This window comes from Carex rostrata, chromosome 8 (genome assembly GCF_964058835.1).
Source record: "Carex rostrata chromosome 8, lpCarRost1.2, whole genome shotgun sequence".
NCBI lineage: Eukaryota > Viridiplantae > Streptophyta > Magnoliopsida > Poales > Cyperaceae > Carex > Carex rostrata.
The window spans coordinates 10,975,337-11,002,545 of record NC_135925.1 but is presented as its reverse complement, the minus strand read 5'-3'; the positions used below and the strand labels follow the sequence as shown (position 1 = coordinate 11,002,545).

Genomic DNA, 27,209 nt, shown 5'->3' with positions numbered 1-27,209 from the left:
CTCTCTCTCTCTCTCTCTATATATATATATATATATATATATATATAGAGTACGGCTAACGCGCTTCCTCTAGCATATGGGCCGAAATGCTTCCGGTGGAAAGTTGAAATTTCAAAATCCAAAAAGTCGATCTGAACCGTTCATCTTCTTCTCCATATTAATATCTGCTTGGAGACCAAATTTTACATTTTTCTGAAATTTTTTACTATTTATTAAGCCATTTTTAAAATCGCTGATCCAACGGTGGCTTACCAAACAGTAAAAATCAGAAGCTACCGTTGGATCAGCGATTTTCAAAATGGCTTAATAAATAGTAAAAAATTTCAGAAAAATGTAAAATTTGGTCTCCGAGCAGATATTAATATGGAGAAGAAAATGAACGGTTCAGATTGACTTTTTGGATTTTGAAATTTCAACTTTCCACCGGAAGCATTTCGGCCCATATGCTAGAGGAAGCGCGTTAGCCGTACTCTATATATATATATATATATATATATATATACATTCGAATGCACATTAGTCACTCTCTCTCTATATATATATAGAGAGAGAGATAGGCTAATGTGCTTTTGGTAGCATATGGGCCGAAATACACACGGTCCAAATTTGAAATTTTAAAATTTAAAAAGTCGATCTGAACCGTTCATCTTGTTTTCCATATTAATATGTGCTTGGAGACCAAATTTTACATTTGTCTGAATTTTTTTACTATTTATTAAGCCACTTTGAAAATAGCTAATCCAACGGTTTTACTGTTTTGTTAAGCCACCGTTGGATTAGCAATTTTCAAAGTGGCTTAATAAATAGTAAAAAAATTCAGAAAAATATAAAATTTGGTGTCCAAGCACATATTAATATGGAGAACAAGATGAACGGTTCAGATCGACTTTTTGAATTTTGAAATTTCAAATTTGGACTGTGTGTATTTCGGCCCATATGCTACCGAAAGCACATTAATCTATCTCTCTCTCTCTCTCTCTCTCTCTCTATATATATATATATATATATGAATTCTCATTTAAAATCCGCATATGCAGTATGCGGCGGCTTTCCACATACCGCATATAAATCGAATATTAAAACATTGATTTAGAGGTGAAAACGGAGTGGATTCGGAACAGATAATGCTAATATCAAATCTGCATCTACTTGTCAATGAGCGGATACGAATACGGATAAGGATAGTAAACGAATGTCAAAATTTAAAATCAAATCCGTCTTAAACGGATACGGATACAAAGCGGATACTCTACGAATACGAATCCAAATATAGATACAAAACAAATAATTATCAGATAATTAAGTTATATAAACTTTAAGATACATATACTAATTAATAAAATATAAATGTTAAAATAATAAATAATTTAAGTTAGTCTATAATTTAACTAAATGCAGCAACATGATTTCAATAACCCATTGCATCTAAATTATATGTCACAGAAAATCTAATCGCTTCCTTCATGTAGGGGCGGACCCAGTATAGAACCGGGGGACAGTTGCCTCTCTCTGGATTTCGAGTTTTAGTGGTGATCTATCGGTACCGATCGACTTTGTCCCTCCCTGAAAAATTTTTTTGCCTCCTCTGAATGTTTGTTTTGTAATTCGGGTTTAAATTTAGTGTTAAAATTAAAATAAATTTCTTGAATTATGATTGGTAATTATAATTATAAGTTAAAGCATCAGAAATTATAATTCATAATATTGAAAAATATAGGTCAAATTATTATTTTTCTATCGAGTACACAATTAGTTAATGAGTTTAAATCTGATAAGTTATTTAAACCCGATGCAACAGTTGGAATTTTCCAAAAAGTCACGCAAAATATGAGATATCGGATGTGAATTCGGTGGGAAGGTGTTATAAGCACGTTCAGAATAATAATATCGTTTGAAGTGTCCGGAATTCCGGATAATGACCTTTTGTTTTAGGAAGACTAAACTGGAGTCAAGAGTATATAAGTCTCTGATAAAGTACGGACCTGTTTGCTCAATAGTTGGGAGCAGTTGGAATTTTGAGACCTTTGTAACCCACGTGAAGCAATTGATTTGTACATTCCACGTGAAGAGAGAAAGGTATCACTAGGTTAACCAACGTGAAGCCCGAATCCGTATCCTCTCAGGTATTGCATAGGATCATTCTCACTTTACGGTTTGAGATTAAATTTCAACTGGTTTGGGATTCGGATTTAAGCTTTGAGATTCATGCCAAGTTAAAAATAACGGTCTAGATCTAGTAATTGTAAAAGATTCCCTTATCAGGTATTGGAGAGGATGTGAATTCTGTGAAAAAAAAACCGAAGCAGTGTTGTAAATAACAGTATGCAGTCGTCGAACGGACGGAGCACTGCCAAGCGATTAATCGGTATGAGGTCAATTAATTGAAATTATGCGAACAATTTAATTTTTTTATTAAATTTATGTATATATATATATCATAATTTATTAAAAATAATTTATTTAACTCATTAAACTTATCAAATAAACTTAATTTAACTTAATTTCATTATTATAACATGACACTACACTTTTTTTTAATGTATAAGCATTGTTAGTAACACATTTATTTAATGAAAAAATAAATTCAAGAGTTAAACTTTTTTCAAATATTAATAACATATTATGTGAAAGAAATGAAACATTGCAACATAAAATCACTAAATTTTGATTTATAATAACAACTTAGTTTTATAAATGAATATGTCGTACTAATTGAAAAAATTACATCAGTAATTAGTAAGAAAAATATATGATAAATAAATAAAAGAAGAATTAATCAATTTTAAAATAAGTAAGAAGAAAAAACATATGTAAAAAATATTGAATGTATGTTCAAGCACAAACAAAACTGCAATACATGATTTATAAAACTTATTATTACACACTATCACAAATAAAAAAAAAGTCAATGTGAAAAAAAATTACTGAAATAAATTGGAATAAACGGGAATAATCGGCCGATTAAATATTTTCCACCGCAAACATGCCTCCGTTAAGGGTATGTGTGACGGTTTGACCACCGTCATGGGCGTTTTTTACAACACTGCCCCGAAGAGGAACGGATCATGTATTGAATTCGCTTCATTTATACCTGCGGATAGGGTTGTTCAAATGGTTCGGATTATTCTATTTTTAACTGAAAATTTTTGGTTTAAATGGTTTGGTTCGGTTTAGATTTTTCAAAACTGACTAAACTGAATTATATTGGTTCAAGTATGATTTATATTTTATTTGGTTCAATTATTGCTTCATTTCTTTTATTTTAGTTTAAGCATTTTAGTACATCTACATATTTTGTATGAAATTGAATAAATTATGTATGAACATGTTTAATTTTCATTAATAATGATACCAACATATTCCCTTTGGTTTGAACAGATCAAACCGAAATTTACTTCAGTTTGTTTGGTTCAGTTCTTAATTGGTTTATAAGTTTAATCGGTTCGGTTCTATTTTTGAAAACCGAAAAAAGTCTGGTTTGATTTTTTTAGTTCAGTTTCAACCGAACTGACAATTTGAACACCCCTATCTACGGATGTATCCGGATACACCGGATATCTGCTCCGTTTGCGGGTAAGAATATTAATTTGAATCCATATCCGGTTATATTTAGCATATTTGAAAAATATCCGAATTCGGATCCGCATAATATCCGAATTTGAATCTCGGATACGGATTGGATAATTCGGATCTATTTACACCCTTAGACTGACCATACATCACATAACTACCTTCCTTTGTTATTTTGATTATTTAACGTTACATGAAAATAAAAACTAATTTTGTGGAGTAGTGATATCACGTTTTTTTTTTCTTTTCTACTCAACACGCGAAGCGACATAAACCCATTTTTCTCATGTGTATAATGTATTCTCTGTAATTTTATCTATTTAAGGTAGAATCATTGAAAGCCGAAAGTAGATAGTGTAACTAGAGTTACACCCGCACCGCGAATTTCCACCCACATTTTGCTAGAGTAAAATTATGGAGAAAAAAAACACGTAAGAGCGCCTGAGTTATCTTGATTCTCTATACTTCGCATATAAGGACGTATAATTTAGAGTAGACCAAGGGTGTTCTTAATTTCACCAAATTCTTTGGTGAACTCAAGTTTAAAACCCGTTAAATCGACTTCAAATGACGAATTCGAACCGTTGAAACCCGCATACCTTACGAGTGATGCGTCTACATGTAAAAAAAAATAAAAAATTTGAAATTAATTTTGCATAAAGTCAAGTGATCAAAAAATGTTCAAAAAATGAATGCATTAAAATTAATTTATTAAGCTTCCAATTTTGACCGCTTGACTTTACACTAAATTAATTCGAATGTTTAAAATTTTCACATGCAGACGCATTACTCGTAAGGTAGACATATTTTGACAGTTCATATTCGCCATTTGAAGCCAATTTAACGGGTTTTAGACTTAAATTTATCAAGAGACTTGGTGAACTTATGAACACCCTAGTTCTAATGTAACTTCAATAAATTTAATTTTATGGACTTTTTTTTTAAGTGATGTATCTCATGTTGGGAATTCGGATCGAGTTTCTTTTCCCCTCAAGCAAATTGAATCTAATATCAGTGTATTTATAGATCGTTTCTGTCACGCTCTGGCCCTAGATTGGATACGTAATGACAAAACGAGACTAGCATTTGTCTGACAGCCCGTCAATTTATGTTGTTAATGGAAACATAAATCAAACGAAATTAGCTACAAAATAAAGTAATCGGCTATTTAACAACACGCTTTATAATTTATTCTTGTAATCCAATATCCAGGTACATTATAATTTTCATTATTCAAACAAACCAAAACGAAAATACTTATTATAGATAAGTCTGATTACTTGATAGCAAGATTTCAAAAATCAAATTGTAATTGGTTTTTCAAAATAACTGCAGCGAAGACTTAAAATTTTAATCGGACAGATTGCGAATTTCTCTTTTACTTTTTAATTTTTCTTCATTCCTCATTTTCTCTTATTTTTCTTTTTTACTTTCCCATTTGCATAGCTTTTTTTTTCTCTTTACAAAAATGAAATGAGAGAGAAGGGGTATTTAAGGGGATTTTGTGGGAGTGGAGTAGTTGGATCAAAGGGGACTAGATTGGATGTATGACAACATGTGGCATCACTTTTTCTTTTTTTTTGATATTTACATTAATTTTCAGATTTTAAATTATTGAAATAAATTCATATATTACAAATAAATAATAAAATTTTCTATATTTTAAATCGATCCAAAACAAATTTTCAGAATAGTTTTAAAAATTGTAGAGTTACATTTTTTTCCCTCCTCAAAATTTAAATGAGTGTTATGAAATCAAATCAAATTTATCATAAACATATTCAGCAGAGAAGGAAATTGGTTTGAAGCAAATTACTTTAGGTAAATATATTGAGTAAGGCTTAGGAGCTATGGATAGCATAAAGTCTTCCGTGCTATTGTCTCAAAAATCCATTGCATAAATTTCAAATGACAAATTCAATCGTTAAAACTGATGTACTTTGTTATTGATGCGATTACATGTCAAAATTTAAATTTTTGAGTTCATTTGATATTAAGTCAAGCGGTCAAAAATGATTTTTAAGGTAATTTTAATACATTTATTTTCATTCTTTTTTGACCGCTTGATTTTATACCAAATGAACTCAAAAATTTATACATTTGACATGTAAACACATCAATAATGAAATACATCGCGCGGTATTAACGGTTTGAATTTTTTTTTTGAAATTTATACGATAGGTTTTTAAAACAATAGCACATAAGTCCTTATGCTATCCATAGCTGCCTTACTCAAATATATTTAAATTAAATGATTAGTGCAAGTCATGCCTGATAAATCAATCAACTAATATTTGTATAGAATTAAGATGGAATACTGATAACAAACTAGAATGAGAACTCAAACACAATCCAATAAACGAATACTCACAGTTTCAATATTGTATATTTTTTTGTATTGTGACGAAAATCAAAATTTCGGCTTGAACTCAAATCCAAACTCGAACTCGGACTCGGACTCGGTATGGGTTAATTGTTATTCAACATTTTTGAAAGACTAGACACAAGTCTCAAGAAGAGGTCCCATAATTCATCAATTTCTATGATGATCAATTACAATATTTAATTATGTTGTGTTTTCTAGAAACTTTTATTATGTTATTATTTTCTAGATTTGACTATTTATATTTTCTATATCATTTTAATTATGTTTATTAGTTTCAAAGTGTTCATTTAATTTTTCTAAGTTAATTAACATATTATGGTTGTATTATAAGAAGAGGTGACATATCATCTTCTTCTTAAGTTTTTAATAATTGAATATGTTTCCTTGAGAGAGAATTTATTCTCGCGTTTTGCTACTTAGTTCTAATTCCACTAAACTGCTTTTGAGACCTGTCACTAGCAGAGTCAAGATTCGGGACTGATATTGCGTCAAGTGATATCAGAGCAAGTTCTTTTTTATTGTTCAATATCTCACTAAATTAAACAAAATCAGTACACGCGAAGTAGAGTTTGGGACGTGCTGTCATCATATTGGACCTTAAAAATATATATTGCACTTTAGGTTTCAAAATATAATTTAAACTTATAATGAATATATTTCTCATTACTTTCACAAATTGAGGAAACTGATTTTTTTTTTAAAAATAAAATACTTGTTTCGTTGTTGTGAGCGCAACGAGATCAATATTGGGTATGTTTGGCTATTGTTTTATCGGTTCTTTCTTTCATTTTTGTGCATACATAATTTTATTTTCAAAAATACTTTATTTATTTTTATGAAGGTCCGTAGGCTTTCCCACTCACACTACAATGCACATACACTAAAAATCTCATTCTACAAGTGGGAAATAATTTTGCTGCGATTCTAAAAAATTCCTGCGATTTCTGTTTTTTCAAATCTAACTATTAATTTTTTAAAATGCACGAATTTTAAAAAATAATTGGTTTTTATGTACAAATCTTAAAACAAATGAATAGTTAGATTTGAAAAAGCAGAAACCTACGATTCCAAAAAAATCGCAGCATATTTATTTCCCTGCAAGTAGGATTCAATTTTATGCTCTTCCACAAGACGAGAGCTACGCTATTATGAATTATCACTGCGCTATTGCAGTGGTAGCCAAAAATGCTCGTTTAGCTGTTACAAATGTAGTGAGTCAAATATCAAATTTGACCCCAACAATTGATAAAATTTTGTTGCTTTAAAATAGGATGAAAAAGATATGATATTCATCTTCTGCTGCATATAATATATATTTAAATCATTTTTTTAGTTTCTAACTCTCTTTTTGTCATTTTGCGCATACAATTCAATGTGAATATGATTTGAGATCGCGACTATAATTATATATTTCCTTTCTTTCTTTTTTTAATTTGACCCGTATCTTTTGTAAAATCTTGAAGTTTTGGAACGGAGTTTAAAATATATGTTGCTTTCCATTTCATATTAATAATCATATGAAAGAAAGAAATAATAACATGAGTTTCATTTGAATCCTCCCTTTTTAATGGGATGTACAGTGCAGATAGCAAGATAAATAACTTCTGCTGTGTAAAAAATGTTTGATTTAAATCTAAATCAAAGCAGTATATACTGTGTATATTGCCTATTTTTGCAAGTGTTTGTCAATTGTCCGTACTACGAGGACCACAGGTCCGCAAGGACCGCAACAAATTCAGATCGAGTGAAGTAACTCAATTTTTGGGTTTTAAATCGGGACCATCCAATTCAAATCTAAGATAAATCTATCCGAAGTGAAGCGCACATATCTCGAGACATGAATCCGAATCCGAATCGCGAAGCAATCTCAATCGACGGATTCGAATCGAACGGTCTCAATCCAAAACCCAAATATTGAATTACTTTAGGGATCCGGACCCGACCACAACAGACTATTTACTATCAGTCTCACAGATACGAATTCAAATCTGCACTTTGAGTAATAACAAGAAAACTACACTTTGAGTAATAACAAGAAAACTCAATCAGATTATTTAATTGTTTACACTTTTTAATATCAAACATTAAATAAAAAATATCAAATATATCCAGTAAAACTGGAAAATATCCAGACCGACTATTTTTTTGCCGATAATTCCGACCGGCCAAAAAATGACCGGTCAGATTTTTTTTTGGTCAAAATAGTTGATAGAGTAACATTTTTAAATTTTAAGTCCAAAATGGTTGTAAATTGTTAGATTATGCTAAAATATGTTAAAATATGCTAATTATACTAAAATATTAAAATGATTCTAATTATGCTAAATTATACTAATTATATTAAAATATGCTAAATTATGCTAAATTATGCTAAGATACACTAAATTATGTTAAATTATGCTGATTATGCTAAAATATGCTAAATTATGCTAATTATACCAAATTATGTTAAATTATGCTAAATACACTAAATTATGCTAATTATATTAAAATATACTAAATGATGCTATGAATACTAAATTATGCTAATTATGCTAAATTATACTAAATTAAATTAATTAAAACTAATTAACACTAATTGAGAACTAATTAACAATAATTAAAACTAATTGAGAACTAAATTATACTAATTTTGGTACATTTCTAATAAATTTTAACAATTTACAACTATTTTGGACTTAAAATAAATTTAAAAATGTTAAACTATCAACTATTTAAAAAAAAAATACCTGATTGGCCATTTTTTGGACTGTTCGAATTTTAATTCCAACCGGCCAAAAAATAGCCAGTCGGAGCATTTTTTTAAAATGCCCAATTTTACTGGATATATTTGATATTTCTTATTTAATGTTGGATATTAAACAAATATCAGGCCCGTCGGCATATAAATTGTTTTCTAGTTCTTTTGTTTAATTGCTTCAGTGGTCACCTCGCCTCGTGGAACATCTTACGACTGGAGGGACATCAGACCACTACAGTTCCTTTTAAATTTACGACTCGAGGGATTGACTTGAGGGGCAATTTCATGTATACTCCTCGAAAACTTCCCATCAGCATCTTATGACTTGACGGGCACTTTCATGTATATTCCTCGGAATTCATAATATTATATTGGCTCTTTCAAAATTTCAAAAAGTCTTAAATTTACTGACTTTTTTATTCAAAATTATTTTAAATTTATAAAATACCTATTTGACATTTATTCTAAAATAAAAAAAAAATATGTAGCGTGTTTACAAAATATTTAGTCTTCTAATTGGTCAGTTTCGAGAAGAATAATTCATTTTCTTACATGTAACGCACTCACGAGTATATGTCTAAATACCACTGTGTATGCGTCACAGGTAGATAAATGAATCACTTATTCCTGAAAACTGATTTATTAGAAGACGAAACATTTTTCTTATACAAACTTCATATTTTAATTTTTTTAATAAAAATTAAAATCGATATTTTATAAATATAAAACTCAATAAATTGGATAAATTTGTAAATTTATGAAATTTAGAAAGATAAATATAATATTATGAATTTTTTGATGGAGAAAATACGTAGTTTTGAAGTTTTGAGAGGGATAAGATAAAATTACGCCTTATAGAAAGGTGTTTACTGTTTAGTTTGACACCTGTCTTTTCCATATTTCTTTTTTTTATTCCTATATTTTTCACATAATCGCTTGGGGGCAATTTTGACTCGAGTCGTCGGGGAATGCGATGAAACTGAATTTCTGACTACAGCAGCTGGTCCCTTCCCCAAAAGCTCAGAAATCAACTCTTCGACTTCAAAATATCTACGCACTTCTACAAAACAAGATACTAGTCTGAACTTTTCCTTTTGACTAATCAAGCAAGCAACTTTCGGTACAGCAACTTGTAAAATATTTGGAGTAGGTAAATAAAAAGAACAATTATATTACTCCCCTCCATTCCATCCCCCCACCATCCCCCCACTCTATCTCTCTCCAAATTAGTTTGATCTCATTTCAATCTCGTTCGCATTTCTCACGATTTATGAAAAATTTTGCGAATCTAAAACCACGAACGTTTTCTACGTAATTTTCCCTTTCAAATGAGATCCATGATGACATACTTTCGGACAACTCGTTACAGAAGTATTTATCCCTCATCATCCAAGTATTTATATCTATACAGACATATGAAAATATTACTATCAATTATTATAAGTATTTATACTGACATATGAAAGTATTAATATCATGTATTATAAGTATTTATACTGACATATGAAAGTATTAATATCATGTATTATAAGTATTTATACTGAAAGTATTAGTATCAATTATTATAAGTATTTATACTGACATATGAAAGTATTAATATCAATTATTATAAGTATTTATACTGACATATGAAATTATTAATATCATATATTATAAGTATTTATCTGACATATGAAAGTATTAATATCATGTATTATAAGTATTATATGCAAAAAAATACTTTCAAGTATAGATATAAATACTTACACGATGAGGGATAAATACTTCTGTAACGACTTGCTCGAAAGTATGTCATCATGGATCTCATTTGAAAGAGAAAATTACGTAGAAAACGTTCGTGGTTTTAGATTCGCAAAATTTCTCATAGATTGTGAGAAATGTGGACGAGATTGAAATGAGATTAAAAAAAACCCACATCTAAAAACGTGCATGATCCCCCCCATGTGATTTGAGATTCCCCCCACCCTCCATGAAAAAAATGTGCATGGTCCCCTAAATACTTTCGTACTTAGAGATAAATACTTTCGTTCTTAGAGATAAATACTTCTGTACGTAAGCATTAATACCTTATGAAAAAAAAATGACAGCTGGAGTTTTTTGGCATTTTGTGCGGGGTTAATTGCGGGGTGGGAGGTGTGGGGTTAATTATCAGCCTCCAAATAAAAAAATGTGGCTATAAATAAACTTCCGTCACAGGTGACTAGGTGAGGACGAAGCCAACCAGAGAAACAGAAAGCGAGAGCTATAGCTTCAGCCAGTTTCGAAGGCCTGTGAAGAGAGAAAAGAGAGGAGGAGATAGGAGCAAGCGATGCATCTGTACAATTTGTGCTTGCCACCACCTGTGGCGGAGGAGGCAAAGAAAGAGGCGGCGGCGTTCAAATCTGTGGTGTGGTCGGTGAAGGACTCTTGCCGAGTGGACGATCCTGATTCAATCCACGATACCCTCAAATGGATCTCGGTCATTGATCTGTGAGCACCTACTTCATACTCTTTTTTATTTCTCTTACTGTTTGTCTTATTTGTGTGTCTAGATTCTCATGAGTTGTTGAAACATGCTTTCAATTGTTTTTTTTCTTTTTGGTCGGTGATTTGTGGTTTTTGTATGCAGCTCCGTTAGATAGATTTTAGAAAGGTTGGAATATTAAGTCACCAAATAGGTTTGGTATCAGTGTTTATTCTGTTTACCTTTTTGAGACTTTGTGCAAAATTATCAAATAACCAAACATGCTCCTTTAAAACCATTTTAAAATTTGTTATTATATATAGCAACTTCCATCCGGTTATTTTCTAAATTGATATATTATGTGGTTTCCACATTTGAAGGTGTTTATGGAAATGTTCGATTCATTTTTCTCTGTTTTACACGTGGAAAGTGGTATTTCATTTTTTTGTAAATTGTCTAGAGCATACTGACGCTTTAAAATCCCTCGAATTTTACCAAAGGCGTTGTAGAGAGAATCGAGATTAGTTCTCCTATTCTGCTCTCTCTCTCTTTGAAATCTTCGCAACGGCTGCCAAGTTGATTCCTCTCTCTTTGAAAAACTAAAAAACTAGGAGAACACTCTGCTCTCTCTCTCTCTCTCTCGGGTTGCTTCTATTTACTCTGTCCGGAGTCTGGACTGATCGTAAATTATGCCCCAAGTAATTTTATATGAATAATTGAAAGGTTTGGTGACATTAATATAATTTAAATTGATGCAATTATACTCTGGTTACGTGCTCATTCAAGTCGGATTTGGCTGCCCTGTTACGCATACCGTTCCAACTCTTAAGAAATAATCCAGATTTCTTTGTAAATTTCGCTGTAGGTCACTAAACTTTGTTATTTGTCACGAATTGGTCACTCAAGTTTGATTTGTCCCTTTTGAGTCACTCAACTTTGTTATTTGTCTCAATCAAGTCCCTCTATACTTTTTCATTCAAAATTTTAACGGAATATTCCTATTCCGTCCAAAATATTAACGGAATATACTCATTCCATCCAAAATATTAACGGAATGAGTATATTCCATCCAAAATACTAACGAAATTAGCATATTCCGTTAAAATTTTGGATGAAAAAAAATAGAAGGACTTGATTGGGACAAATAACAAAGTTGAGTGACTCAAAAGGGACAAATCAAACTTGAATGACCAATTCGTAACAAATAACAAAGTTTAGTGACCTACAGCGAAATTTACCCTTTCTTGAAATAACAAACTATTATAATAATTAAATTACGGTGGACGGTTCTTATTTTATGCCAAAAATTGTTAAGTAGCAAATAAGTTCGTAAGTTCGCACATTTGTGTTGAAACTTAGATTATAAAAAGTCAAATTTTTCATTTGAATATATTTTTTGAAGTCTCCATTTGTAATATTGTAAACTTCAAAACTAAACTGAAAATCCCATTTCTAATTAAACTGAAAAACAATGAAGAGGCGCTTGGGCTGTGCGCACTCTGCAATACCTGACCGTGTAGAGTGAGATGTGAGTCGTCCGTTTTAATCTAACATGAATCTCAAAGTGGATTCCTATATTCCAACTGTTTTGAAATTCTGATTTTAAATGGCTAGCAAAACTAGAGGCTAGTCACAAAAAAAAAATCATGTACACTACATTATACAAAATTATACAAATCCATATTTAGCATTACAAAATTCTTCTTGAAACCATTGTGCCCACATACATCTGAGATCATCGATCTGCTCCTTGGAGTAACACTTTTGCTTTGGTCAATACTACAATTATAATTTGGTATTAGTTAGTAACAAGAAAAGGTAGATGCAAGACACTCGCAAATATCAATTGTTATTAATAAAATGAAAAGTATAAGTAAGACAATATGAAAACCATGGAAAATATTAACATATTACAATTCGTGCAACATATATACATATTGCTTTTTGTACACATGCAATTCTATGTGATCCACATAACATATACTCCTCAAGATTCAATACAATGTTTGTATAGAAGTTATGTCCTTACTACTTAGTAACAATGTGATCAAGATTTGGCCCAAAATTCGTAAAGTTGGGCTCATGTTACCAAAACGCTTGGTTATGATCTAGTTTGGACCAGAATTTCATATAAACTAAGGCATATTAGATCCAACATATCAAAAAAGGAGCTCCCATGTGATCCATAACATGATACCTTTTGGTTAAAGGTCTCCAACATATTTCATCTCCAATAAGAATCCATTGATCAACATATATGTGCATGCATAATAGGGAATAAAAATTCTCCTTTAAAATTTTTATCTAAAATTATAAGAAAATATTTCTATATAAAATTAGTTGAATCTGTATAGCTTTTATACGAACTATTGAAAATCAATTTCGTAAAAAAAAAATTATTACATCTTATATGAATTTACGATGGCTCTGATGCCAAATGATAGTCTTAATAATTCATGACGTGTTTTGCAATTTAAAAACACAAGCAATCCAAAATCTGTAAATCCAAAATAAAATAGCAAAGTAGTTTAAATCTTACAGTTCTGAAGTGCAGACATTTTTAGGCGGAAAAGTTAGGACTGATCTTCAACGGTTTTCCTCAAATTTGATGATGGAGACCTTAAGCGTTTTCTTTACTTCTCACTTTCAAAAAATGGTCCACAATACACTAATTATTTACATTATCTTAACAAATCAAGCATGCGTGCATTAATTAATAATTGACCTAAATAAGCAATAATAAGTAATAGAAAATTAGAGGAAGAAAAGAGAAATATATATATACATGACTAATCTTAGCAAGATAGAGAGGAGAAATACAAATTAACTTTAAAGATCTCAAATCCGGCCTCCTTGTGTGCAAAAATCAGACCAACATTCAATACAGAGAGAGAGTATTAATTGATCAAAACGGCGCTGCAAGGAGAAGGCCTTTTATATAACCAAAATCCTACAATAACCTTTCTACATGGATTTTTAAGTATAAATCCATGTAGCTCTCTCAAGGTTTTCCATACTGTTATTTAAACAAACATCCATGTACAATGCTTACCTTTCTACACGGTTCTTTAATAAATATTATCTAGCTCTCTCAAGGCTTTCTACACTGTTATTTAATTAAACATCCGTGTACAATTCCTAATAAACGTGCGTGTAGCTCTCTCAATGCTTTCTACACTGATTCTTTAATAAATATCCGTGTAGAGATCTCACAGATATTTCAGGCTTCTAAAAAATTACAATTTCTACATGATTTTTATATAAAATTATCAAATCCGTGTATAATGTGCAGTGTACAATGACCATTTTTGTAGTAGTAACGATCCAAGTAACACAATTACAATTTAACACAATTTCAATTTTAACCCATCATTTTGGACATGTGGATTGCTTATTTGTCAAATGTCCTTGGGCTAAGATATGCATCTTAGTATTATTTGGCCTTTTCCTCAAAAGTCACTAACACCGATCATTGTTAATTTTGAATAACGGCGTGTCCAGTTCCGAAAGCTCCCACACGTCGTGGGGTCTGGGGAAAGGAATTTCTAGGCAGCCTTCCTCTTGCATTTTGAGTGTTAAAACGTACACCAAGCGTAATTACTTTTCATAAGCATTAATATATAACGTATACAAAAAATTTAGATACTTTAGACTTCATACTTATGAATTTGTTTATGCGGGTTGTTAAAATTTGTAATGTTTTTTTATTGTCAATGAATCTTAACCTATTGACGTTTGTATTTTCGACTTTCTTATTGATATAATCTTGCGTAGATTTATAGAAGCAAAAAGCAGCATATGTCAGGATGATGTGAAGGAGCTTATAGAATTTGGTTTGGAGCTTTTCTGTTCTTCACAAGACATGAATACTCAAGTATATATAAATCATTTAGTATTTAAATGGAGATTTTATTTTGTCAGCATTTCTTTGCAACATGCCATTAACAGCATGCTGACTTATTTATATAGGCCAGGTGGGCTTATATTTTGAACAGACTTTTACGGAAGCATCGAAAGAAGCTCTCGCTCACTATTGGTTGGAGGCCTTTCTATGACATTTTATTGAGTATGCACTTTAAGAGGTTGATTTCTTCTAAAATTTCATGATTTGATATATTGCTGTGCTGTGATTGCAGTAAATTGCTCTTAGAAATAGTGAAGTCACAAGTAAAACATTGGAAGTCATATAAAAAATATATGTTAAATAGTATAAATAAACCGAGTTTCAAATTCCACGCAGATAGTCTAATTAGAGAATATTTAATTATTGGGTTAAATAATAATCACTTTTTGTATAATTTTCATATATGATCAGAAATACAGGTCCAGAAGGATGGCGACTGAAAAGTAATCATCTAAGATCAGTCAGAAATCTTATTCAGAATTGTCGGAGGTTCTTCCCTGCTGGTTCTTCTTATGAAATTTGGTCGGAATTCAGGTAGCTTCCAATCAGTTTATCGATGTTTTATTTGACTTGTAATGATTGTGCAAATTTCTTGTATTGTTTTGGTAATGTAATGCTAAACTATTGGAGTAGAATAAGTAACAACACTACATAACCAAACCACAAGAAAGCTTATGGAAAAAGACAACTAACAATTTTGTAATTTAGACGTCTGCTATTATGAAACTGGTATGGTTCCAGCAAAACCAGTTCAGTAGAGCTAAAATCCAGAAAATAAGACCTCTCAGCAAACACTTTCCTCTTGCATAAAAATTACAATCGATATAGTCTTGTAAATAAAGTTTCTTAACTTGTAGTGGATTTCTGATAAATCCATGGAGTCACTCTGCTTTCAAAGGGTGTGGATTTTTAAACCTATTTCTCAGCATGAATTCAGAGAATCGAAGTTTTTATAACAGGTACATTCCTCATCTATTTCTTGTTATCTTATCTGAGGATTGCACATTCCTTCTTTCAAGCTCTCACTTACTATGTTTTTTCCTCCACTTTTACCAGTGAATGGATAGAAAAGTGTCTTGAAATTTGGGAGTCGGTGCCGAATTGTCAGTTCTGGAATGATCAGTGGGTTTCTATCTTTGCCAGATGTGTGAAACATTGTACCTCTATCAATTGGGAAGCTTTCCATCAAAGACTTTTTACTCATTATTTGAATATGTTTGAGGTAAGAAACTTCAATTGTAATATAATATTTATTTGGCTATGTCATAAAAATCATTTCAGAAAAAAGTAAGAAAAGACCTAATTATAATTAAATAATTGAAAGAAAGATGTAAACATCAGATGAGAAATAAAATTATAATTTAAGGGAGATCCAAGAACCGACATAATTCTCTTTTGCAGGTCTCTCCTTCATATAGGCTAAAATCTGAGCAATCCCTTCTTTCAAGACCTCACAGTCTTAGAGCTCTGTTTTGTTGCTATGGAGGCACCCCTACTAAATCTATAGCAAAGTCAATCGTGAGCACTATATTTAATTTCTATTTGGCATGCTTTGCTAGGTAAACATCACAGGATGCCCTGTACATGTACTTTTGAAAAAGAGGAATGCCTCTATTGGGTTTTCGTATTAGAAATGTTCCAAAACTTTTTTTAGCACTGCACTAGTGCCTCAATGCCTCTTAGACAAAAGCCTATAATTAATACAAACTATACCAGAAGGATTTACATTATAAGCTTATCATAAATATCACTGGTATGTTTCACGTTCTAGCTGTTATGAACATTGCACTAACTTGATCAACTGGAAATCATTATAGTACAGATACTGGAACTAGCATGATACTGTTAAAGTTGCAATAATTGTGCCTCAGTTCTCAACTAATTGTCTTACAATTTTCAGGTTTATCTCCTTAAGCCCAGCAGCTCAGCGCAAAAATATTTCCAGATGTTGGTAGAGAAACTACAGCAGTATGTCCTATTTGTCCCACATGTACTTTTGCGTAGCTCATGGAGTATACATGTTACATAGTAACCTTCAAGAAGTCTTTTCATTTTCATTAGGTACTTCCATCCATCCAATGAAGGTCACTGGACTGGCTCATTGGATTATTTTTTGTGGTATCTCGTTGATTCCTTCAAAAAGCGCCTTTCGAGAGAAATAAGGTATACACCTTCACTCTCTAACATAGTACTATGTACCAGCTGGTAATGTATTAGTCAGAATGCCTTAATTTGTCCTATTGGAATGCAGTGACACTAACAAAGGAAAAGAAGATATTCACTTGGGGAAGCCAGAGAGAGAGAGTTTCGTGAAGACAGTGCTTAGATTGATGGAGAAGGGCCAATATAGCAAGAATGAGGACCTCACTGACACAGTTACTACAGCAGTTTCAATACTGTCTTATGTGGAGCCTTCCTTGATTCTTCCTTTCATTTCTTCTAGATTTCAGCTAGCTCTTGAGACTGTAAGTGTCTCTGTCCCCCACTTAATTTTGGCCTACCCAAAGAAACAATTCAGTGTACCAAAGTATTATACTCCATTTTCACAGCAGAAGTTGATAAAAAAATGATGGTCATTACTGCTCTTGACTGGTTGTGAACATCTTTTTCATTCATGTATCTTTTTTTCATGAACAGACAACAGCAATACACCAATTGAACATTGCTCTCTCTTCAGTGTCAGCTGCAGGCCGTGCTTTCCTTCTTTACTCTTCTCCAGCTAACTCCACTGATTTGAAGGAATTCAACAACCTTGTGAAAAAGTTTCTATCTGTTGCTTTGGTCGCATTGGATGCTAATGATCCACCTAAAACTTGCCGTGCAATGGAGCTGATTTGCTCTGTATTCTCTAACGTGAGTTCTGAGCTTATCAATTACAAAATTTGCTAGTTTCTGCTAAAAATATTGTGTATTCACTGCCATTACCTTTTCTATCTTTATTTTTCTTTTTCTTTTATTTTCTTTTCTTTTCAGATACCTACTGCTGGCTTAATGGAGAATGAGATTATGCTAAACAAGATTTTCTGTCTATCAGATTGGTTAGATGAATTTCTCTGTCGCTTGTTTTGCCTTTTGCGCAATATGGACTCAGACAACATTGTGTAAGTGTTTAAATTTTGATAGTATTAGAATTTGATTGATCTTCTTACTTGACTTCCTCAAAGGCAACTAGCTTACCTCTTTTATATGCATTCTGAAGACATCTACCTAGTTGGAATTTGTATATTCAATCAGCATTTCTTCTGATCCATACCATTGTGACAGCCATGATGGTCTGAGGGTACCAACTGCGAAACCAACTTTCATCTGTCAAGAAAATTCCTGCTATTACCTCATGCTTCAAATCCTTCTCAGCAGACTATCTCATCCATTGTTCAAGCAGGTTATAATTAATTTAACACACTAAAATATTTCAACTAAGGATTTTGCTGGTTTATACTTGGTACGACCACTGTACGAACCATGAATATTGAATAGCATTGGTGTTCTTCTATATCATTTCCTATTTCTGCTTTATTTTTCTCTGTTGTGCTTATTTCTCTTACAGGGAAATACTATCAAACCTGTACATGATGTATAGGTAACTACCAACATGAATAGGCTGGTACTATAGTCGAAGTTCTTTTAAACTAAAATTTTGTTCTGTTTTCTTCTTTATTCAGGCTATGGAGAGTATCTCACAATTTGTAATAGAATATTTTCTTCCTGGGGTAATGGTCGAGATTGGTCTACTCTGCTGTGCATGTGTTAAAGCTAAGCCCGAATTGGCTGGGTGCCATATTATTAGTAAAATTCTGACAACTACGATATCTTCGTTGAAGCAAATGCCTTCTAGATCTCTGGGGGAAAGCTCCAAGGTATGTTTTCTCATATAAATGCCACCAAGCATTGGTCAGTGACAAGAGTGTACTTTTGGTGGAGCTGCTTCCCAAGTTCTGGTACGATGGAAAGCTGACAATTCCAAAATTATCTAAGATATGTTAGGATGGATCCCTGCTATCCTGTTTCTTTTGTCCAAATGTTGCTTAACATTTGATTTAGGTGAAAAGAATCTAACATTATCCGTCTCAAACTAGCCATTATCCTACCTATATGGAAACAATAACCTAGCTTGGTACCAAAGAAATAAGTTGTAGTTTGGTCATTTGGTGATCCAATTTTAGTGAAGTTTAGACAAAAGTATTTGACTGGAATAAGTAACTTTTGTTGATAAACCTATTAGCCCAAGCCTCATTACCTCCATGGGACCTAAGTTGATTCTTTTGAGAAACCCAATAATTTGTTCTGCAGGATAAAATTTCTCAGGCTTTGGAAATGGTGACGGTTTATCATCTAAATATTCTAGCCAGCACCATTTCCCATGCTGGCCCAGTTTTAGTTCAATACAAGGACGAGCTCAAAGAGGCTATTTCATTGGCATTTGAGACACCTTCATGGAAGGTTTCTGTTTGTTCTCAAATTCCTCTTATTTCTCTTTCGTGAATCAGTTCAAAATTTAATCAGCTTCACTTATTTTTGTAACAGGTCAATGAGTACGGTGGTTACCTACTCCGCTCACTTCTTCGCAGCTTGCTTTTTTATTATCCAATTGACCAGTACAAGTATAAATATTTTTTCTTAATATTTCTGAACCTTCATTAAACTTTACATATCATGAGATATCTTATAATACACTCTATACTTGACATATTATTTGTTTTCTGGGTTTTAGGTCAATTCCTAGTGAGATAGGTGCATCTATGCTCGATCCATGGTCAACGGCAAAATTTGATCAAATTGATGAACATAATTATGAAGCCCTGTCCTTTATCCCCAAATGGCACATTCCTAGCAAAGATGAGTCCGCTTTTGCAAATGAGCTCTTGGAGATGCACATTCAATTGGCCTCAGATGGACTTGTCAAGAGTTGTCGGGAACATCAAGACAAAAGTTCCTTTACCAAATCAGGTTCAGATCGAGACAAAATTTCTTGAGTGTTATCTTTTCTGAAGTACTTGTACTTACATGCAGTTCAAAAAAATTTCATGAACCCAAAAGAGAATGCTGCAAAAAGAAAAATATTCTTCCAGGAGAGTATTTAGTACTACTGCTGTATTTCAACCACTAGCACAGCTCTAATTATTAATAATATCCATGCATTAATTTCTAATTTCAGTCTCTGAAGATCATCTCAAAGTGTCCCTGTTGCGCATTAAATGCTCATTGGAAGGTGTGCTATCTTGTTTGCCAGACATGCAGCCCATCTACAAGGATTTAGAGCTCAAATCAACCAAATTTTCTAACTATCTTTTAATTTCTGGATCTAATGGCGCGGCTGTTGGTAGTCCAGAGATGAGAGAAAGAGTGGCTCAACTGATCCATTCTACTTGCCCGTATGATTTGCATCACACTTTTTGGGTTTAATTGACTTTAGCATTATGTTTCAGATATGAATTCTTTATAAATTCTTCCAGTATCAATTTTGTTTGTCTAATTTGATGGCTGTAGAGTGAATATATCAGAACTAGGGTAGCAAATGGACTGGCATGGTCAAATCAGGTTTAGCCATTTAGTTGTTTTGGTTTAGGTGAATTGATTTAGGTATATCAGCTTTGCCAGGACTGGTACAGGCCATTTGATATTTCAAACTTATTTATATTAATGGTTACTCGTGGACTGGGTGTCAATTTGTCAACCTTCCAAATGTCTTGTCTTATACATGTTATTTAGGCTACTTCAATTTTATGATCTCCATGTAATGGTTTTGTTGAATATTTTAGTTGATAGGGTTTGAGTGGGGTCCGAGCCAGTTAACCTTTGATAATTCCGGGGTCCATTGTTGAGTGGTCTAACAACACCATAACCACCTGTAATACTGTTTTTTATCATTCAATATACATTTTGGATGTCACAGATATCTGCTGAAAGAAAGAGGAGATGACAGCATAGTCCTGCAGCTCACTATATCCATCATTGATTTACTTGGAAACTACGGTTGGTGCTTTGCAGCAAATAAAGAAAATTCAATTTAACATGAATCATTACTGGGAGAAGAAAAAGGCATTGACTATATTCTGTTCTGTTGTTCAGGAAGTAATCTGTATGACAGATGGCAGCAACGAAATAGTTGCATCTTGGATTCTAATTTCCTAGTTGAACCTCCATTTAATTTTATTAGTTCCTCTCATGATGTTGCCAAAAAGAGGTATTATATTTCCCAAATCTGATTATACATGCAATTGCGATCCAGACTTCCTTGTGGATACCGAGATTTACAATACTGGATTAATTCAGTTTCCATACTGTACAGTATGCTCTGTTAGTGCTGGTACTTGGGGTAACACTGAGTTGGCGGTAGTTCCCAGTTTTTCTCTGACCTTGTGCTGCTATTATGATATACTTGAAATTGAGGTTTCAAATGTAGCATTGTTGCCTTTTCTGATGGTACCTGCTGGTCGTGTTTGGTGCTCTTATGTACAGAACTAGCCAGAATGACTATTGTTGATTGGTTTTCGAGTATATGCAAAGAAGGTTTCATTATTAAAACATTTTTAAAAGAAGTTTGTCTTTCCATTCTAGGCCAAGGTGGGCACTGGTTGAGAAAGTTCATATGCACAATACTTATCGAGCTTCACAATCATCTTACCATAAATTTCGAGTGAATGAAAATTTATCTCCATCAAATCATATGATTTATTTGATGCAAGACCTTCTAGAGTTGTCATTGCACAACTATGATGGAATTCGCTAGTAAGTTCTGGTCACAAACATTTTATTTTGGTCTTTGTTTATGATCAATGCAGTCTATAACTTTTGTATCAATTGTTGTTTTCAATTTAAACTTGTTGAACAAGGATTCTTCTATAAAAATACCAAAATGTTAACAGGTCAGTCCAGCACCAGTACCTTACAAATGAGTCGCAGTTTGGTATTATGCTCATTCAAATCAGGCCATAACTTTTGAAATAAACATCAATCGAGAAAATTGGGGAAGGGATAAAGTTAATTTTTTTGAATTTTTTATTGGTACCAATTTGGCATGAAACTTGAAATGATAAGAAATCTCTGCACATAAAATGACTGAATGAATTCCAGTCTAGCGAGAAGATCACTTGCAAGGATGTTCAAACGTTGTCCTTCACTTGTATCCAAGTTTGTTACTATTCTGGCTCATAAATTGTGTGATAGAAAGACACCAGAACATGTGGTTCTTGGTTCATGCAAGCTTCTCTCTGATGCCACTGTGATTAAGCATCTAAATACGGTAAATCTATTTTAAAATTTTATTGAACTACTATGGCTATTCCAAATGATAGTAAATGTCATGTAAATATATAACACCCTTCAAAATGTGAAATTATGCACATCCACATACAAAATACTATTGCAAAATAGTCATTTTCTTAGTAGTATTGGTGGGGCGCACAGGTCATACACATATTTCAGTGATGCATATTTATATGGAACTATTTACATATCGCAGTAGTGTAATAATGGGATGAGTTCAATCTTTCCATCTAGTAAATCAATTAAAATAAAAACCAAAGACCCAAGAATGTAGTATCATGAGGCTTGTACTTGTAAAAAATTATAAAAATGTAAAAAAGTTAAAAAGTGATTAAACAAAAGTTCATGAGGCCTGTACCTAGAATCTAGTATCATGATAAGTTTTTTAAGTTCTTTGGGGTACATGGGAAATTTTAAAAAAGGTAGTCAAAATGATAGCAATGCAAGTTATTCTCTATTGTGACCTCATTGTGATGAATCTTGTGGTACATGTAGGACAGAGTGTCATTTTCTTCCTTCATCCTTGGCCTTCTAGAAAGGTACATTTGATCAGTTTTACCCTCACTTGTTATAATATGTGGATCTCCTAACTGAATGTAGTCTATTCTTTGAAGCTTCTATCACGACTCACTGAAGTCTCAGAAGGTTATTACAGAGGTAAACATACTATAGTTCAATTACTAGACATGATTCAAAAGAGCTGCATACTTCTACTAGATACTAATTCTTTTCTTGTGATCTATGGTGACTTGACAGTTGTTCCTGGAATTTAATATGAACTATCCTGGCATACCGGTAGAATTTTCAAAGGTTTTAGATGGTCAGCCAACTTTATTAGAATTGATCTCTAAGATTCGTAGATTAAACTTCTCTTCTACTACACTTCAATGGAGGTAGAGTATCTTTTATTTATATGTCAAATATCTCAGTAAGTACTTTTCCTTTAGAAACTTCCACTGATGTAACATAACCGTAATGCAAATTGCATTTTTTAGGTATAATTTGATGGCTGACAGAATTCTTCTTCTACTAATGTTGTCATGTACAAATGATTCAATTTTGCCTTTCAAAATCCGTTCTGAAACAACTGGTCAGTTCTGGTACTTTATATGGTTTACTTTGTATTTTACATTTGTGTTAGTTTCTGTTATAATTGTATAGGCTTTGCTGATAAAATTATGCCTCTAATCCTTTTTATCTACTAGGTCATTTCCTGGAAAATCTGAAAAGCCAACTCCCACAATCAAGAATGCTTTCCATCACTGCACTCAACTGCCTTTTACAGGGAACTCAAAATGCTGCAATTAATGCCTCTACCAGAGAAACACTCACTCAATTGCTACTTCAAGATGGTTTCTTAACAGAGATATTTACCAAGCTCTCTTTGCTACATGACAATGCTGAAAATGACAACTTGGCCAATAAAGTGATGTTTTTCAACCAAAGCATGACTGATGAGGATATAACCCTTTTCTTCTTTGACTTCTCTGCCTCCTGGCCCCGTACTCCTGACTGGATACATCTCGATTCTTTTCCTGGTTTCATCAGTTTCAATTCAAGGTCTGCTAGGGTTTTCAAACGACTAGTGCAAGAATGTGGTGCACCAGCTTTAGGTGTGATTAAAAATGCTATAGAACAGATTTCTGGTTCAGATGACAGATCAAAACGAGCCATTGCATCTGAGGCCTTGGCCGGGTTACTTCACTCAAACACTGTTCAAGTTTCAGAGGAGTGGATTTCTGCTAGTTTAGAGAATATATTGGCAGAGGCATCCTTTGAATCAGTTGAAGACTGGGCTTCATGTATACAATATGCAGTTACTGAAAAAGGAATTCAGGGGAGTGGAGTTCCAGTACTGAGGCAGATCATTTTGGATTCATTAGCTAGGCATTCAAAAAAAATCAAGGCTGTATTGGTGGCTAAGAGGTATTATTTCCTCGTGGTGGCACTCAATGAGTTTTCTCCTGCTATGATGAGTAATGATGAGGTGCGATGCCATAATGAAATTTTTGAGGAGCTTCTTGGAGACCTTGATCATTTTTCTCCTCAAGTAAGATATATATTCCTAGTTATTCTCTAGGAAAATGATACTGGCAATACAAGGTTATTTGTGATCAATACTTGGTGCCACTGTCACTGTTGTGTACATACCCATCTGGATTAGGGCAACCTTCTTATTATTTTTTAGCTTTGCTTATTTTAAGATTAAGATGTGTTTCATACTTCCTGGGGTTTTCCTAATCCAAGCAGCTCTGTATTGAGAGTTTGTTTGTTCTTTCTTTTTACTATAATTATTATTATATGGAAGTATGATTGTTTATCAATCTTGTTTGTTGGTAGGTGAGGGAGGTCGTCGGTGCAACTCTCTGTGTTATATGTTCCAATCTGAGGTTCTTTACCAAATCTCAAAAAACTAATGAAGAGGACAAGAACTCCAGCCAACCAGAGAACATATTGTCTCTATTAGATTCAATAAAGAAGTTGACACACAAAAATGAAGACACTGACACCAACTTAAAAGAAACGGTAATGCTTTTTATTGGAGTTCTGTTAAGAACCTTGTCATTTATATTGCTTGATGGTTGATGCTTGCTGATTTATTTATGTATTAGATGTTACATTTCATGATGTCATGCTTGAAGTCTGGGAGATCTTCATTTTTATTGGACATGATTGTGAGACTCATTTATCCAGTTCTATCACTTCAGGTGATATTTCTTCTTTTAGTACAACTCTTGTTTGCTATTGTTTTCTCGCAGTATCTATTTGTTAAATAGGTTATTCCTGATATTTCTGAAATTATGTCAATTGTAAGATAATATAAGCATACATAAATTCTATCTGATACAGTTTTGGAAAATAAGTTCAGGACACATCAAATAAAGGTTTGTCAAAACTAGCACGAGATGCTTTTGACTTACTAAGTTGGAGAATTTTCCCAAGACCATTTTTGGAAAGCGCAATGGAAACAATCCTTTCTTCAGCCACTGATTCGAACTGGAGAACAAGATGTGCATCGCTTACATATCTGGAAGCCTTCATGTACAGGTTCAAACTTCATTTTCTAACAGGCCATTTGTGTTTTGTTATTTTTTTAATAGATATATATATATATATATAGATGAAGGATCAATTAAATATTTATACCTCATCTTTGTATCTCATTTCTCTGCCTATAGCTCCAGTGCTAATGGTAAAAAAAAAAAATCTCTAAAATGGTAAACCTATTCACCATGTTTGGGTAATTAACAGGCACACTTTCATCCTTTCAATCATGGAGAAATCACAGATTTGGAAAAGCATAAAGAAACTGCTTTCAGATACCCAAGTCGAGGCAAGTCCATGTGTTTTTTCAAGAAACAATTTTATTAACAATTTAAACAAATTTTTATTAGGAAATAGAGTCACTTGAGTCATTGTAAATACGTTTTTTATCAATCGAATTGTTAGTAGGCATTAAAGCCACTAACCTTAAAAAAAAATTTAACAAATATTTGACGGTTTATCTTTCAAAAAATTAGGTAAGGGAGCATGCCGCAAAAGTTTTAGCAAGCTTAATGAGAAGTGGGGAGAGAGACTTTTCTAATGCTTTTCGTAAAGAGTCGTACATAAATGCTCTGTCCGTCCTCAACCAAAATAAGCAGAGGTACTTTTTTTTTTTAAAATGCACCAAACACATTCATTTGAGCTCCAATTTAGTTTTGTTTTTTTAAAAGATCTAATTTGAGAACCAGCTTCTCGTCTAGTGGCAAAAGCAATGAATATCCTTCGTGTGAGAAGTCTCAAGTTTGAATCTTGGATGGAAGATTCCTAGTGGATATTTGAGTTGGGAGGCTTGATCTCCAACCTTTACTCAAAAAAAAAGAATTCCAATCATAATACGCTCCAACTTTCTATGATAATTACAGTTGCAGGTATCAAAATTTATATTCTGCTCTAGATTCTAGACATGGGGTTGTTCTCGCTTTGGCTGCTTCTGTCTTATCAGTACCCTATGACATGCCGAGGTAGTAAATCTTCATCTTTTCTATGATAAAAGAAGACAAAATAATACTAACTTAAAGCCTGCCTTTTAAGGGTCTTTAATTTGGTCACCTGCATTTAGGGGTCTGGTGCAGAAAATGCTTTATAGAATTTAAGTATAAACTCTTGATACCTGGTTAAATACTTCAGGGCTAGTTGAGACTGAATACATACAATTCAGAAAAGGTGAAGCTTAAATAAGTCTTAATTGCTCAAATGAAGGTTTGTCAGAGCAAATAGGGGGACACTGAGTCTAAATTTCACAATTGAAAATTTGGAATTACATGACAAACTACAATACGAGTACCATCTCATTTTGGTATATTGGAAAAAAGTTTTCATTTTTCAGAAGAAGAACCACCTTTTACCCTTTTAATTTCTAATAATATTTATTTTCACACTCTTTGTTAATGATTTTACAGCTGGCTTCCAAATTACGTGACCTTGCTTGCACAGTTTATTACAGAGCCATATCCAACTAGATCTACGGTTACAAAAACGGTAGCAGAGTTCAAGCGAAGTCATGCTGATACTTGGGATATTCAAAAGAATGCTTTCACTGAAGAACAATTGGAGGCAAGTCAAGAGTTTTACTTTATGTTCTTTTGACAGTTTATATATGTATGTCGTCTGATTTCTTTTCTGGTAAAATTTCAGGTCCTTGCAAATACATCTCTTTCTGCCTCGTACTTTGCTTAACAGAATCATCGTTCATCTTCGTTTTCTATACAAATTTTGTTTCCTTATTAAGGGAAAACAGCCTATATCAACTTTGGTTTCGTTTTGTTCTTATTATTTCATTATCGATGAAAGAAACATATAAATGCAGTAAATGCAGTAAGATAGCTCTCAATATTTGTTAGAAAAAAATATAAAA

The 27,209-nt window shown here is 32.6% G+C and overlaps 1 protein-coding gene across 7 annotated transcripts; it reads left to right on the top strand.

The window, feature by feature from the left end:
- Window positions 1-10,889: 10,889 nt before the first annotated feature.
- LOC144557849 (proteasome activator subunit 4-like) lies at window positions 10,890-27,209 on the top strand. 7 transcript variants are annotated; one of them, XR_013512806.1, is made up of 35 exons: window positions 10,890-11,165; window positions 14,914-15,013; window positions 15,109-15,221; window positions 15,455-15,577; window positions 15,901-16,002; window positions 16,100-16,265; window positions 16,445-16,561; window positions 16,944-17,011; window positions 17,105-17,206; window positions 17,295-17,508; window positions 17,681-17,896; window positions 18,017-18,144; window positions 18,308-18,425; window positions 18,706-18,900; window positions 19,334-19,483; window positions 19,568-19,644; window positions 19,755-19,990; window positions 20,199-20,415; window positions 20,937-21,016; window positions 21,113-21,227; window positions 21,602-21,772; window positions 22,118-22,286; window positions 22,805-22,848; window positions 22,924-22,966; window positions 23,066-23,202; window positions 23,305-23,399; window positions 23,515-24,359; window positions 24,650-24,835; window positions 24,922-25,017; window positions 25,160-25,357; window positions 25,562-25,643; window positions 25,831-25,955; window positions 26,218-26,316; window positions 26,755-26,908; window positions 26,990-27,209. XR_013512806.1 is itself a non-coding variant. In XM_078306467.1 (35 exons), exons 1-35 carry the CDS (start codon window positions 11,005-11,007, stop codon window positions 27,029-27,031), a joined length of 5,259 nt encoding a protein of 1,752 aa, XP_078162593.1. In that variant the 5' UTR covers window positions 10,891-11,004; the 3' UTR covers window positions 27,032-27,209. The 7 variants fall into 7 exon arrangements, 5 of the variants coding, with proteins under 5 accessions (XP_078162593.1, XP_078162594.1, XP_078162592.1 ...); XR_013512807.1 differs by having other exon boundaries at window positions 25,160-25,351; window positions 26,990-27,169; XM_078306467.1 differs by having other exon boundaries at window positions 10,891-11,165; window positions 25,179-25,351.